Genomic DNA, 16,709 nt, shown 5'->3' on the forward strand with positions numbered 1-16,709 from the left:
AAAACCATATAAACCATCTGTTCTCTTGTTTGATGAATATTAACTACTGGAAAAAAGTTTGACAGAGAACGTACAAGTACTTTTCTTTACATGGATTGGCTTAAGTAGTTTTTCCCAGATTATTGTTTCCCAGATTGTTGTCTGTGATTGATGACACGATATGTTCTAGTTCCATAAATACAGGACCAGAAATGCAATTATATTTTTCCTGTTGGCAGTTTGCACAATATGATGAGTTTGACCCTTATTGGTCATGGTTAAACTTAAAATGTGATACACTGTAAAAAAAAAAAAAAAAAAAAAAACTGTTGTTTTTACGATAAAAACTGGCAGCTGTGTTGCCAGTAATATACCATATAAAAATAGTCTCATAATACTTCATGTTTTTGCATACATTAGGATAATCTCTTATTTTTAGAAATGTAATAACCATACATTTACAGTAAAATACCACAAAAACCATTAGTAAATTAACTCTTACTAAAAACAGTTTACATGCATTATGGAGATGCCACAGCAGCAGCATTTCCACTCCTGCACTTACAGCAAGTTTCAACCAGCAATGCTCATGGCTTGAATTTACCTCAGTATACCACAATACTGCCAGCATTAAACTCAACAAATAACAGAGATAAAAATTTTGAGAATAGAGGGGTGGCCCACTCCAAGATCTGACCTACCACAAGATAGTGACCACACAAAATATGAACAAAACACATAAAATGGTGAGGGAATACAAAGGACATGTACATTTACATATAATTGTGCAACCGCACAGCACATTTAACACACAATAACACAAATAACACTGTTAAAACATGACTCTTTGCAATCAGCCCTGCAATGGATTCTGGGATTCCAGTTTTAACGTAATTATATGTAATATCTACTGTATTTAACCGTCATGTTTTTTAAAAGAAATGTGATCTGTTAAAACAATGGAAAATATCTGTTTTTACTTTTTTAATGTAAAAAACTGTTTCTTTTAAGCAAATGTTCTGTAAAAATAAACGTTTTCATGTTCTTTGTATGAAGGTAATTTGCTGTTTAATTTTAATTTCCCTTCACTGTTTACCATTATTTTACTGTTGAATTTACAGACATATTTTTACAGTGTAGGACGAGCCTGCAGTTTCAACTTTAATTAGGAAAATGACTGTCAAACATTATTATTAATACATAAAGTCTTCTGCCATATTAAAATAAGCCGTCTTGAAACAGAGGTGCCATTTACCAAACTGCAACACAACATAAGCACAAAACTAAGCAGAAACAAACACATCAGTATTTGGTAGCTTGGCCTGTTGCATCGTGCAGGGCCTAAAACCCTGCAAGCATTTAATCAATGAGATTCTGTATTACACTATGTAACACAATTTTTGTTCCTGGGTAATAAGTGTTATTTCCTAATTGCTTATGCCTCAAAAGTATAGAAAATGGCTATTATTCCCCACAAACTTTGCTTTTGTGACCAAGACAGGTAAATTTCAAAATATCACTATTTCCAATGAGAAAACGGGCGCTTTTGTGTCTTTTTGTTCACATAAAGTCAGAAAAAAAAAACATATGAATCCAAATTAACATGTATTTATACAAAAGTAATACAAAAATGACTACAAAAGATTTAGAAGTGAGTAGTTTTTCGAGATTTACGATTATACTGTATAATCGTAAATCTCGAAAAACTACTCACTTCTAAATCTTTTGTAGTCCAGATTTTGCCAAAGTTCGATGAGTTTGGACTGCAGTTCATTCGCATTGGCAAGTAATGGTCAAGTTTTTTCGCAGTTGTTTACTGAATTGTTCCCAGACATATTTGATGCGGTTCATTTCAGGACTGATGAGTCCAGTGAAGAAGCTGCAGCCCCTCTTGTTTCTTCCAGGTAGAGGTGATTCTGCATGTATGGCATGTGGTGCTATCTTCCTGCAGAAGGTGCAATGTAACAATGGCATGAGATGGTTCTGAAGGATAGCAAAATAATATGCTGAATTGAGACAGGAGACGCCAATCAATGAACACAAAATCTGTTGAACACATACTGTTGACCTTTAAACAATCGTTCTGCATTCATCTCCAGCCCTCCATACCCAAAATGCACCTATTTGAATTGAATTGCTGGAAGTGAGACTCATCTGAGATCAGAATGGTTCTCTAAATCTGTAGAGGTCTGTCTAACACCTGCTGGGCTCAGTGCTTTCTATATTTTACATTTACATGGGCTTTTCATGGGGTCACTTGCCTGTTGTAACCCAGCCTATACAGAGCATGTTGTGGTGTACGTTGGCTCATGTCACACTAAATAAACTTTCCCTGTACTTTTCCCTGAAGATTGTGTCCTTTATTACTAATAGCCTTGAATGAAACATAATAAACCCAGCTGTGGAATTGAGGAAGCTGGGATTTCAAATGGACAACTTGCCACCATACAGGTAATGGTGAATGGTGTTGTGCTGCCATTCTTGAAAGGAGATAAAGCAACATGTTGTACTCAAAATAGGTTCTTGCCTTCATTCAATTGTAGTAAGAGACTTATTTTGTTCCTTTCATATACAGTATCTTAATTTTACCATACCAGTTTCATGTTGCTTTACTTCATAGACTGCAGCATGTTGTGAGCAATGTAAGCTAATTTGGGCATAGATTTTAATCATTTCAAACTATTGAGTTATCATTAACATTGCTCATTACATGAGAGCTCACATGTTTGCTGGGAAATATTCCAAGCTGAAAGTATTTTGGATGGACTGTAGTCCTTGACCCAAGGAAGAATATTTCCTGCTTTGCCCCAAAACAGGAGACTAAGAAAAAAGGTGGTACAGAGGATTCTCTTGCAGGCAGTATAAGCTTCACATGCTTGACTGATACTACTGATACTACTGACATTTTGGTACATGTATTTGTAAAGATTAAAAAAAAAAATTACTTTAATGTGGTAATTGTATTTTTGTGTCTGAATGCTTTAACATTCATTAGATATGCTTTGCTATGTGTTACTATGGTTACACAGTAAAGGGTTACAGGTTTCAAAAACACCTCAACCAACTTCAGGACTACCAGTTTCAAGAATGTGCGTCAGAAACTACTGTTCAGAAACTTCAGGAGGTGAAGGCTAATTACAGGATGTACAAGTTTAATTTGCCTAAATTACAAGTAAGCCCACACATGTACTTGTCCGAGTAATAGATAGATGATGTTCTTGTCTCAGTTAATTGCATAATGTAATTTGAAAGCTGAAAGTCTTCAGGCTGATTTTTTTTGGAAATAGCCCTCAAACACTCCTTTAGGAGTAAGAACCAAGGTTAGAAGTACTTAAGATGCCAGCCAAATCCATTTAAAAGTGAAAAGAACTATTGTAACGATACTGTGTAAGTACAGTCAGTGGAGATTACAACTGTTTAACACTAATGGGCTTTATTATTGTAAAGTAAATAACTAAACCTTCCCAATTTACAACTAGTACACACACTAGATATATCTCCATCTTATTCTTACCAACTAAAAAGCAAACCCCTAGATACATTTAGAGACTATCCACTTGAGAATGTTTAAGTAACAAGTCCAAACCACTTTGTTTTTACCTTACTGTGCACTTAACTTGACACTGTTTTCACTACCATCAGCCAATTTTCCAAGGGGCTCATGCCTGTGGGCGGTACAGATACAAGCTGTAGAGTATCTGCTTGGTTAAAGGCTGGTGTTTAAAGAGCTTTGATGGATGCGGTAAATAAACTGACAACAATTTTTACACAAAACGTACTGTATGTGTGAATTTACTTTGTGAAATGCTTACCTTTAAATATTACTCTATGTGGAACATAGAAAAAGCATGGAAAACAAATTCATATGACAAAACTGGTAGGCCTTTATTGGGAGAAGAGTCAGAAACACTGTATACACACACATCAAATATTATAAATATATTTAAATGCAGAGTGAAAAGCAACTCTGTCCTTTCAGTGTTTTGCCCCCCCCCCCTCCCCTCTTACACAACAGACTGTGTTTTTTCTTGAATTCTTTCATGATCCTCAGAGTAGCGTCGATAGTGTTCTGCCAGTAGGGGTTGTCGAGCTTCATTTTTACCATGGCTGTACTTTCTTGCGCGCACAGCACATGTCGTAGCAGCAAAAATGACTGCAATCAAAACCAGCGCTGCTATAATTGCGATGGTTATAATCTCAGTCATGGTATACGTGCGAGCTGTAGACAAAGATTTAAAGAAGTCAACCAGAAGCCTCTTGGAGCTGTTCCATGGAGAACATACAGTGACTATAGAAAGTTTACACCCCCTTGAACGTTTTTCACATTTTCTTGTGTCAGTGCCTCAGAGTTTCATATATTTAAATGAGAAAGAGGTTGAGGTTGAGGTTGAGGTTGAGGTGGTGCCCCCCCCCCAACTTATCTACACACCATACTCCACACTGTAAAGGAGAAAACAGTTTTTATTTAGAGAAAATATATATTATATAATACAAAACAAAGATCATAATTGGATAAGTTTCCACCCCCCTGAGTTAATACTTGGTGGAAGCACCTTTGACAGCAATTACAGCGTGAGTCTGTTGGGATAGGTCTCTACCAGCTTTGCACACCTACATTTGGCAATATTTGACCATTCTTTACAAAACTGTTCAAGCTCTGTCAAGTTCCTTGGGGAGCGTTGATGGACAGCAATCTTCAAGTCATGCCACAAATTTTCGATTGGATTTAGGTTGGGGCTCTGACTGGGCCACTCAAGGACAGTTACCTTTTTGTACTCTACTCCACTCTAGTGTAGCTTTGGTTGTGTGTTTTGGGTCGTTTTCATGCTGAAAGGAACTTCTGTCCCAGTTTCAGCTTTCTTGCAGAGGGCAGCAGGTTTTCCTCAAGGACTTCTCTGTACTTTGCTCTATTTCTTTTCCCTTCTATCCTAACAAGTGCCCCAGTCCTTACCGATGAGAAACATCCCCATAACATGATGCTGCCACCACCATGCTTCACAGTAGGGATGGTGTTCTTTGGGTGATCCAGTGTGTTGGGTTTGCACCAAACATAACGCTTTGCATTTAGGCCAAAAAGTTCCATTTTAGTTTCGGCAGACCACAAAATTTTGCCACATGGCTAGTTTTTTTTTTTTTTTTTTTTTTTTTTTGCATACTTCAAAATGGGATTCAAGGTGGGCTTTCTTGAGTAATGGCTTCCTTCTTTGCATCCTACCATACAGCCCAGATTTGTGGAGTGCTTGGGATATTGATGTCACATGCACAGTTTGACCAGTATTGGCCATTAAAGCCTGTAGCGCTTGCAAAGTTGCCATTGGCCTCTTGGTAGCCTCTCTGATCAGTCTCCTCCTTCCTCGGTCATCCAGTTTGGAGGGACGGTCTGATCTAGGCAGGGTCTTGGTGGTGCCATACACCTTTCATTTCTTAATAATCGTCTTTACTATGCTTCAGGGGATATTCAAAGCTTTTGATATTTTTTTTATACCTATCCCCTGATCTGTGCCTTTCAACAACTTTGTCCCGGAGGTCTTTTGAAAGCGCCTTGGTGCTCATGGTTGAGCCTTTGCTTTGAAATGCACTGCCCAGCAGAGGGAACCTACAGGAACTGCTGAATTTATCCTGAAATCACGTGAATCACTACAATGTAACACAGGTGGAGGCCACTTCACTTGGTGTGTGATTTTGAAGGTAATTGGTTATACCCAAGCTAATTTAGGATTGAGATTACAAAAGGGAGGTGGACACTTACCCAACCAAGCTATTTCAGTTTCTATTTTTAATTATCTAAAAATTTCTAGAATATTTTTTTCACTTGGAAGTTATAGGGTAGGATGTGTAGATAAATGATAAACACACAATACTTTTAATGCATTTTAATTCCAGGATATAAGGCCACAGAAGGTGAACATTTTGAAAGGGGGTGTAGACTTTCTATAGGCACTGTATACTTACTCAGACAGTTTAGATTAAAGATGATTTTTCTAACTCGGGGCTAAAATGCTGGAAAGGGGGCAGCATACAATGCAAAAAGGATTACAAATACCAATTTAAAAATAAAATTGCTGAAAATGTGTAGCATTTAGATTTGAACATAACAAACATACTTCACACAACTCTAAAGGAATTCAATTAAAAAAGGAAGTTACTGCCAGTCTTACTAATAGACTTACCTGGCCACCTAACCTCATACGAGTACCCAAGGTTATCAGAAGTTACAAACATCTCAACATTGGTTACTGGAGGCCAAAACGGAACCATGTTATACTGCCTGTTGTGACCAATTGGAGCGTTTTCCAAAGGGTAAGCCGTCACATCTGAAACCAAGCCAGCATTTAGTTACTGAGAAAGATTTGGGTTACTGTGGCAAAAGACCAATTACCTTTAAGATTCAGCAAGTTCCTGGCCTCCAACACAAACTATGGGGGTTCAGGCTCCACCTCTTGTGTGGAAATCCATATAAATCTAATTTACTATAGCACCAAAACACGTCTGCATAGGCCAACTCACTTTTTCAAATGCTGTGGAATAAGGGAAAGAGCTCTGCGTCTTACTGCAGGTGGTAGGGGGAGGCAAGACTAATTGTACTGGGAAATTAATACAAGGAAACTGCAATGGAATGCAGTTAAAAACCACGACATGCTTACATAAACCTAGATAAAAATCACAAGAGAATTGGCTTGGTTAATATAGATTTTAAAAGGAGATTACAATACCAGGATTATGCCGTCTCAACCACTCATCGAAAATTGCATCAGTAAAAGTATGCAACAAGACAAAGATGGGATCATTGGGCGACACATGGGTTTGTCCTCCAGTTCCATTCAGAAACAGGTGAGCCAGGTTATGCAAGCTGCGGACCAGTGGATCATAATTCCCAGATGGTGTACTGTATCCTGAAAAGCACACAAATAACCATCCATCAGAATACATATTAGCCACATGAAGCAACTACACAACACACCTCTTAATATTCTCTTTAATAAAAAAAAGTTTTTTTATTCAGTGTTTCACAATTCTATTGCTTTCGGCACAAAAAAACAACACTTTGGTATAAAAACAAAAATATTCCTGAGCACACACCAAACATGGCCACACTAGGCAGTGCACAGCTCAGGTATTCCATAGGTATCTAGTTGCATGCAGAAAAAGTCAACGTTCACAATAACTTGTGTAACAGGGGGAAACAAAAATAAATAAAAAACAAAGAGTCTCAATTGTGTGGTTATGCACAATTCACCCTCAACAGTGTTTCGGAAGCTCTCTGATGAAGTGGAATAGAAAGGCGGTGTGTCAAACTGGCCAACTTCTAAACATGCAGAGACATCTTGTGGTTCAGGGAGGCGCTGCACCATGGGCCTGGCAACATTCCCACCTGGATTTCTTTGAATAGGACCTCCCTCTGTGTCTGTTGGAGCAAAAATGTGTTATTTTACTCCCAGACAACTGCCTTAAAAGAAACAAACTAAAAAAGAAAAACAAAAGTGCCATTATTATACAGATATAGATCACACTGCTGTTCAAAATGCACACTTGACAAGTACACTTCCTATAGTCATAGCAACCGCACGGCCCAAAGTGATTTACACCATTTATAACATGGCTACCTTACATTTGTGGGAAAAAAAATAATTAAAAACACATTTAAATTAAGACAAAACCAGAAACTTGTGTATATATCCGTAGTGCAATAGTCCCAAATTGAATTCGTTGTTTGCTCATTAAAAGTAAATTGCACATGTTTATTTATTGTGAATTACTGCATCGAAAGTGCCACCTCACTAGAAACTAGAGGACTGAATACAAAGTGTGATGATGTGAGGAGTTTCAAATGACACTAAGGAAGTAAGCAGAGCAGCTGCGATGGATGCTGAAGCCCGATCTTGAAGTGAGTTTGTGAACTCATATGCAAGGCACACTATTCTAGCATGTTTTCATCCTTTTGGATCTCAAAATATGTTTTTATTAGTTGTCAGACACCCTCACGTCCAAGTCATGCCAGATTAAATTGACGATCAAACCAAATTTCACACACCGATCCGACTGTGGTGTCGGGGGACAGTACCTAAGTTTCCCACAGACACTCCAAACCCACACCAGTAATTCGGGGTGGTGGTGTCTGGCCTTGTCGTTACCCGCTTTTCTAAGAGTTTTCCTGACTGACAGGAATACATTATTGCTGGTTTAAAATTCGCTGTCAACAGAAATGTTAATTTCTACTGTTAAAGTATGTATTTAGTAGAGCTTATTTCCATAAAATGAATGTCCACATTTTTCTTGAACTACAATAACCAGCCCATGCTGTAGTTTCAGAAAATTGGTGCTGTACCAGTTACGTAGCGTTTCATCCACAAATATTAAAGGAAATAAGTGAAAATCCACTCATTTTTGGTAGTGGTTTTGTAACTAATAACAAATAAAATGGCAGTTTGTCATGGAATTTAGAATGTAGCTGTGCGTAGCGATTTATTTAGTGTGGAGCAGCTTAGTGTGCAAGCTGTGCTATACGCATGGTGCATGTGATGCTGTTTAACCAATCAGAGGTTGTTACTTTTCCAAGCCGTGTTATTTATATATGGGATACATTCTAACTGATTTTTTGTGAAATATTTATTCATAATTAATGTCAGTTTTAGGAGAGACTTTATTAGGGATGCAAATAGTTTAATAAAAGAATCAGTTTAAACTATTTGATTTTTATCGGTACTGTAGTTACTCCGTCACACTAAATACCCTTTAAATAAAATACACTTTCCACATATTTAGTCTGTCATGCACGGACATTTGTTTACCAAAAATTAAAAGATGCAGCTTCGAGCACAAATATTATACATCACGATTGTATCACATTGATGAGGGGTGTACCAGTGTTGTAGGAAATAAGTTGATCACGCAAGCACAGTAATGCAAAAGTAGGCAAAACTAAGGCGGGGCAACAGTTTGATTAAAGGGGAGGTTCACTGCATGGGTTTTTATTTTTATCTGACCGTGTGATCGACGAGTATGTGGCAAATTGTTTTAAACCCCTGTCTTTTTAGGTTTCGATAACATCGTTGTCAATCAGGATGTAGTTTAGGTGTCATCCTGGACATTTACTTACATATTAAATTATTTTACATGTCAAAATGTTGTCAATCTTTAATCAAAATTAAAATGTTTCAATAATATAAATCTAATGACACACTGCATCCATAATATTAGTATGACAAGGTTGTATTTTTACTTGAAATATTAGTATAGCTGTAACTTAGTTTCAAATGTGGCAAAACGTAGGCCTACCACTGCCAGTTTAAAAAAAAAATAAAAAAAATTATATATATAGGACATTGTTTTGTCTGCATGTCTTAAGCATTAACATTTGTTACACATACAATTATGTTTATTTAAAAAAAGGTTCTAGGTTTAGGGTTGTGTTTTTAAAATTAGGATAAGGTGAAGAAAATTAACCACAAATAGCCAGACGGAAGGTCCCCCCCCCCCCCCCCCCCCCCCCCACACCACACACACACACACACACACACACAATTGTATTCCTTGCAGCGATATACAGCATTACTAAGGGATAAGACTTGTACTATGTTATAAAAATGACCCGATCAAATCCTCTGTAGATAGGACAAATACAGAAATGAAAAACATATGCCTAGGTGGATACGATTGCTCGTTATGTGTCTTACATGGTTGTTGCACTACAAGAATTTACCTTTTTTAAAAACCATGCCTATATACAGTAGCCTACATATACTGCATGATTTCTTTCTTACAATAGCTATCTACGTCAGTATTGAACTACAGGTATTTACCACGTTTAGCAAAGACGTGAACTCTTTAGTTTGTAACCAATTAATATATTGTTTCTTCCCAAATTTGTAATTGAAATACATGCATGGCGATAACCAGTCTCCTGTTTGTTTTCTGTCCTAATTATACACAAAGTACTGTATGTAAACAAATGAAACAAAGCGCATAATACAAATACTGTATAGTACATCATGTGATTTGTGTGCCGTGGCCTAGTTAGTAAATCGCAGCATGGAGCTCAATTTTTTCCATAACAAACTCATGCTTAACTTTTGGAAAAATCACTTACATACCTACCCATACAGTAGTACTTCCCAAAACAAGAACTCAAGAAATGCAAAATGAATATGTAACACATTTTGCTAGTTAACGTTTGTTACACACATTAATATCACAGACTACTTAGAAATTTCATTTTAAATTATGTATTTGTTGCTCATGTATTACAGCGATATTCACATTCCCTTATCTAGTGTCATACTGTCAAATACATTTGATCTAGTTAATATAAATTATACTTACAAAATTAAATTTAACTTTTTTTGTTAGGCCAATATATCCGATATACAGCAACATTCACACTCGCTTATCTACAGTCATACTGTAAAAGCCATCAGATCTATTCATATATAAATTCTAAATTACAAAACTAATTTAAAATGTATTGTTTGTTAATATCTGATCAACTTATTTCCCTGCCTAAGCTCCTAGATATTTGAAACAATGGAACCTCCCCTTTAAATTCTAGAGCTTGATCAACTTATTTCTTAAGACACTGGTACACCTTTGTAAGTTTCTAGTCTCTCCTTCATAGTTAATCTTGATCCACTAAAGGGGACTCTGGTTGCACATAAAATAAACCATGATTTGAAAAAAAAAAAACACCCACACACAAATTACCATCCCATAAAACTTATTGTAGCAATCAACAATTCATTGTTCAAGATTCTTGAATCCATTTTAAGAGCAAGTACATAAGACCAGGATTTTTTCCATTGCTTGAAATGACCAGATAAACTGCAACTTTAACAAACTGTGCCCACAACTACTGAACTAAAACACCTTAGTTTAAAAAAAATAAATAAAAATAAATAAACCGCTCTACTCAAAGATGAACAGAAATGCCATCTTATCACAGAGCAGTGGTTCTCAAACTTTGATGCATCGTGACCCTCTACTTGTAGCAATAAAAATGACTTCACAATATTTTACAGCCAACAGTGAAAAAAATTACAAATGCTTAGAGGCTGCCATGGTTTACACGATCGTACCACAAGGACAGCTTCTTGATCCAGCTTTCAATTTTGTCAGTGAGAAATGATAAATATCACATCGGAGTGATGTATTAAGAATACTGAAGCAATTAAAAACATTTGGCAGGCGAGCATGCAAAGCAAGCCGTTTAGCATGAGTAACTTTTTTTTGTTAACTTACAGCACTGATTTGGATGTTTTTTTTTTTTTTGTTTTTTTTTTAATTATATGTAACAATTCTCCAAACACAGTTATGGCCAACCCTATTTAATCACATTAGTAATAACAATAACCACAACAACCTTTGCCTAGCAGACTAAGACTGTAGTGGCGTACTGAGATTAATTAGCATTGCTACATTTTATAAATGTACTGTTTTACAAATGTGTACTAGGCTTGGAGCATTTTTGTACAAATGTAACAGGGTATTTATAGAAACATTTGCTCACCAAAATGTTGCGACTTTAAAACGTATCCACATCATGACAGCACATAGAAACAGTGTGGAAACTGTAACAGGTGACACCGATAGGTTGAAACCAGCTTTTGTTTGTTTCTTTGTGAAAAGCCACATCACACCCCACAAAACAAAGTAATGATTTATAGAAAAAAATAATAGGATTCACAAAAATGTTGTCATCCGAAGTAATTGGACAATATCTAATATAGTTCGTCACCTCCTTCCTTTGAGCATTCTTGTTACTACACCATGTACAAAAAAAAAAAAAAAAACTTGTATTTCCATATAAGAATTAGAATGACATCTTTCAGGACAAGCTAGGTCCTAATTGTTATACCTTTCACATAGGAGTAACAGAACAACGGTTCGCTTTGAACTTGCAACCAAACTATAAAATCCTTTGTAATTATAAATCTTAGCTCATTTTGTTCTTCATTAGCCACCGTTTGTCTATCCATGGTCGTTGTCACAGTCTTCTGCTATTTTCACAGAAGCTATAACGGCGAGTTATTGGAAATACTGGACTTTCATCTTGCACTTGTGCCCTATGTTTTGCCTTTGTATTCTGTGCTAATTTAGATTTGTTTCCAGAGCTTATCGATGGCCTTAGGAATCTCTCCATGGCTGAACTAAAGCTTGTACTGAAGCCCTGCTACACTTCTCACTATACAAATAGCTTGAATGCGCTCTAGTGACATGTACAGTGATAGCATGGAGCAAATGTTTGAGGTTTTTTTTTTTTTTTTTTTTTTTTGCAAAACAAAGAGAGAGATCAAATTCCGTGATTTTTTCCACGATCACGGAATCCTGGAGGTACTAACTTGTACATTTAAACAGATACAGTACCAGTGTAAACCAGACACCATATCAAGTGACAGTTCACTCATAATGGGGCTTTTCACATACAATGTAGTCTTCCAACATTTAAGGCAAAGACATCACAGAACTAAAAGTACTTACTGTTACATATAGTCCCAAGTGTATCATAGTCTTCAACACTTTCACAAAGAATTCGCCACTGAGAGAAGACAGAGTTTGGACTGATTGCGTTAGCTACAAAGTTGCTTCTGGCCCCAAGCAAGTCATCTGTGCAGATATCACAGTTGTTCCCTCCAATGGCAAAGTTCCAGTAGGGGAGACCAAAGGACGGGTCCTGCAGCATGTCCTGTATGGTTCAAACATGGAGTAGGATTAACAAGTGCAAATGCACACATACAAGTCAGTCTGTATCAAGAGCTGCCTGAGCCGTGATTTGCTCTGTGAAGTTACACTGGTCAGCGTCAAAAGTAACCAACAACCCAATGAGAAATGCATGCTAAAAACTCCTCCAACATTTACAGTAATATTATGATTTTACTGAAAAGACAGCGTTACTGGAAATACAAAATAAAATTTAAAAAGCACTAAAATCAAGTGTGGCGAAGCAACTGTATAAATGAAAAAAAAAAAATTAAAAAAACCTAGTGTTTGATTTGAACAATGTAAAGCAGAATGAATGTATTCACCTTACCTGCATATCCCTTTCAAGCTGCAGCAGGTGATACCTGTGCCAGGTGAGAAAGCCTGGCCCCTCGTGTGAAAAATCCACACCTCCAAAACTCTGCTGCCCTGCACCAAGGAATGTTTTGCTGACAGAGTAATAATGAGACCACACAAAAAAATTGTAAATGGAAATATTTTCAAACTGTGGAGTATTGCCATCTGGTCCGAAAATCTCAGGGTAACGTCTACTCGCTATGACAAAGTCAGGTTGCACAGTGCGCTTGGCACGGTCTAATGCAGTCACAAAACGTCTTTTCTCATCTTCGCTCAGTTCCATAACATTCCTCCTCACTGGAATAAAAGAGGAAGAGACGGCTGTGAGCGTGCAGGTATCATGTCAACTTGGTTGTTTGAGGATATAGCATAATTATACCTGGCATATACAAGTATACATTGTTGGTGAATGTATTATTTTTATTGACTGGATTGTGCAACATGGTGACATTTAATCAAGATTGTTTTCTAAATCTAGGGCTAGTTTATTTGCGAGTTACTGTAACAAATGTATCTATTGACCCAAAACACAATGAATGTTCAAGCAAATCCCAGTCAGGAAGACTACTTCAGTGGTAGTAGAAACACCATGAACAAAACTTTGACCTCAGCTTTCTACACTATGAAACAAAGCAAAAGAGAAATATAAAAAACATGAGGAATACTTTTATAGTCCTCGCAATAAATAGTATGACAAGAAATGTATATCAATGAATAGTACGGTGTGTATTCCATACCATGGTGAGAACACCGTACTGTATGTATTCCAATCTATACAGGCATATTAAACAATTGTAGCAGGAAATATGGTTATTTTTTCATATACCTTAAGTCAGTCAAAAAAAAAAAAAAAAAAAAGACACCATACAAGACATCACCAATACCATACAAATAGTCCTATCTGGTATTCACTGTTTCCGTTTAATGAATTCTGATTGGTTAGATTGTTTTAGTGCAGGGATGCCACTTACTGTACTTTTCAATTCTGTCCTTTGTCCAAAAAAACAAAAACAAAATCAACAGCCAAGATGATGATGCTACACAAACCAAAAAATGTACAAGTCTAGTTTATCTGCAGTTTAATAAAACTAGTCCCCTCCCATGCATTTCTGTGTCATGTATTTATATTCTGACGGTCCACCTATTCCCATCAGAAACATTTCCTTACCTACAACAAGAAGTTGGTCACAGTTCACACCGCCATGCCCGTGCTTACACCGACCACAGTTATACCCAGAGAAGTTCCCATTGCATTGGCAGGTGCGGTTGAAGAAAGCAAGTGGCCACTGCTCACGGTCATCCCGTCCATCGTGCGGATACTGCGGTCCATGGGGCCGCCCGTCCGCGTTCACTTGCACACACCGGCCCCGCCCGGCGCTGGAACCGCAGATGTCTCCTGGGTCTCCACTCAGCGATGGGCAGCACTCCCCGCTCTGGAGACCCTGTACACCGACGCATTCTCTTGGAAACTGTGAGCGCACCACCGTCGCACATAAAGTAATAAACAATGCACACCTCCGCATTGACATTGTACAAAAAAATGTGCAATTTTCCTAGCAGCAGCAGGAGGAGAGGTGAAAGAAGATGATCTAGATGAGAAAACAAACGATTTAGATTTTTTTAATTGAAAGACACGCTTTTAATGGCTTGTACTATGCGCACAATAAAAGCCGAATACAAAAGAAACAAGCTCTGTACATTTCCCTTGCATAACTCCAAAACATTGTTGTTCAACTATTTCGTTGCATAATTAAACTAATTTAATAATTGTCTAAAACAATAGTTTTTATACTAAACAAACAAACAAAAAAATAAGTTTTCTCACCCAGCTGCATAAACTGCTTCTGTCACTGATCTAACTGAAGCCGACTCACTGTTTTTCTTTCTTCAGATTAATTAAATCCTGACTTTAAATACGTAATTAACGCGTGACTGCCTTGATTGCTGATCTCCTCGTGATCACCTCACATTTGCTGCAACGTGGGGAGGGGAGGAAACATCGTAACAACTGATAGTGTAACACAAAATATTACAAGTTAAAAAATAAATAAACAAACAAATAAATAAATAAATAAAAATAAAATGACCCCCCCCTCAAAAATAAAATAAATAAATAAATAAATAACACTTTTATAATGGCCCGGCTTCAATCCAGATTGTGTTGATACCTGGACGTTTGCTGTGTTCCTATTCTTTTCATTCAGGTTACTATTATTTTTCACGTGAGGTTTATTTGTCTGTTATGTTGTACTCATTTTAGCCAGCTGTAAAAGTACCCTTAGAATCCTCTAGCTTTTTGTTTGACACACACGCGCGCGCGCACCCACCCACTGACTGACACACACACACACACACACACATATGTATGTATATAATAGCAATGCTATTTTATGCATTCATTTACAATTATGATTAACAAAGAGGGAACTGCGTTGCTCAATATAAAAAATATACTATAGTCCTTTCCAAAAAAAAGTGTTCTATAATATACAGTAGTAGCCTATGTATACTAAGGAAAACTACAGTGTTTTTGAACTATAGTATTTTTTAAGTGGGATTCCCAGTTTAATTTACCTGTCATAATGCGTATTTGTGTTTGAACAACAATATGCACATAACACCTATAAAACAAGATATGACAAGAGGGTCATACATGCTTATGGATACTGGAATTCTGTAATACTACTGTACATAACTCTGCAAACATCTTATAGTACCTGACCATTTCTCTCTTCTGCTCAGCACACATAAGGATGGCCACCTACAATGTAAACTTGGGCTTTTTTAATACTATTTAATGCAGGCAATTACCAAATCAGTTTCCAGTTAGGGAAAATATATGAAGCTGAGTGACTACCTAATATACAAGTGAATACAAAATGTGCACTTCTTAAATTCAAAAATAAACTAAAATAAAGTAAAAATACAACACACCCTGTTACATACGTAAGGAAAGCCACAGAAGGGTTGCTCTTTTTACTATAGCTGTGTGTCTCATTTTAACATTGAAACATCATATGTTGTTTTCACAGCTGATTGTTCATCAAAAGGACAGGTAAAATTGATCATGCCATGCTTTTATGATTTATTCTCCACCACTTAATCTCATTCACAATGTGAACTTGGGAGTTTTCATTTTTATGTCTGCAGGCTTGTGCAAACATTCTGAAAAGATCTGGAATTATCTGAGACAGAGCAACCTCCCACAACTCAAAATATTTGCAGGCGACTTCAATCAGGGTTAACCACACAATTTGGCATTATACCATTGTTTCACTTAAGTCTAAATGCCAAACAATGTGTTGTTTGTTTTGTCAAATAATACTTTTTTTTTTTTTTTTTTTTTTTTTTTTTAGAACTGCTAAACATGAGGTGCATGCAGAGGGTATTTTAAGAGGTCATTTTGTAAAAAAAAAAAAAAAAAAAGGTCACTACTTTAACTCATTACTGTTTAATTACAAAGTCCCTTTCAGTCAACCTTCTATTAACATATATGTATTCATATTGCTGCACACATTTAGAATGCACTTATTAAAAAATAGAAAAAACATTGAATTGATTTCCATTTTAGTTCATTCACTTATACTCCCATTTTACCATATCTGAATTGTTATACATTCTAATATAAATGTATCATTGGAAAGATTACTTGCCTTTCTGGCTTGTCCTAATTATACACATTA

The 16,709-nt window shown here is 36.6% G+C and overlaps 1 protein-coding gene across 2 annotated transcripts; it reads right to left on the reverse strand.

The window, feature by feature from the left end:
• Window positions 1-1,700: 1,700 nt before the first annotated feature.
• On the reverse strand, window positions 1,701-14,941 carry LOC121295911 (5,6-dihydroxyindole-2-carboxylic acid oxidase-like). Of its 2 annotated transcripts, XM_041221032.1 has the most exons (9): window positions 14,852-14,941; window positions 14,195-14,615; window positions 13,001-13,323; window positions 12,451-12,655; window positions 7,217-7,384; window positions 6,693-6,872; window positions 6,150-6,293; window positions 3,988-4,198; window positions 1,701-1,924 (listed from the first exon to the last, which is right to left on the reverse strand). In XM_041221032.1, exons 2-9 carry the CDS (start codon window positions 14,553-14,555, stop codon window positions 1,750-1,752), a joined length of 1,767 nt encoding a protein of 588 aa, XP_041076966.1. In that variant the 5' UTR covers window positions 14,556-14,615; window positions 14,852-14,941; the 3' UTR covers window positions 1,701-1,749. The 2 variants fall into 2 exon arrangements, with proteins under 2 accessions (XP_041076966.1, XP_041076976.1); XM_041221042.1 differs by lacking the exon at window positions 1,701-1,924 and having other exon boundaries at window positions 3,984-4,198.
• Between the last annotated feature and the right edge of the window lie 1,768 nt (window positions 14,942-16,709).

The sequence above is a fragment of the Polyodon spathula genome, chromosome 2, assembly GCF_017654505.1.
Source record: "Polyodon spathula isolate WHYD16114869_AA chromosome 2, ASM1765450v1, whole genome shotgun sequence".
NCBI classification, from domain to species: domain Eukaryota; kingdom Metazoa; phylum Chordata; class Actinopteri; order Acipenseriformes; family Polyodontidae; genus Polyodon; species Polyodon spathula.

Coding starts and splice junctions, on each gene's coding strand:
- LOC121295911 (XM_041221032.1), bottom strand. CDS start 14,555: ATGTCAATGCGGAGGTGTGCATTGTTTATTACTTTATGTGCGACGGTG. Junction 13,324..14,194: donor TGACCAACTTCTTGTTGTAG/GTAAGGAAATGT, acceptor CTTTTATTCCAG/TGAGGAGGAATGTTATGGAA. Junction 7,385..12,450: donor ACTTGGGACTATATGTAACA/GTAAGTACTTTT, acceptor TTGCTCCAACAG/ACACAGAGGGAGGTCCTATT.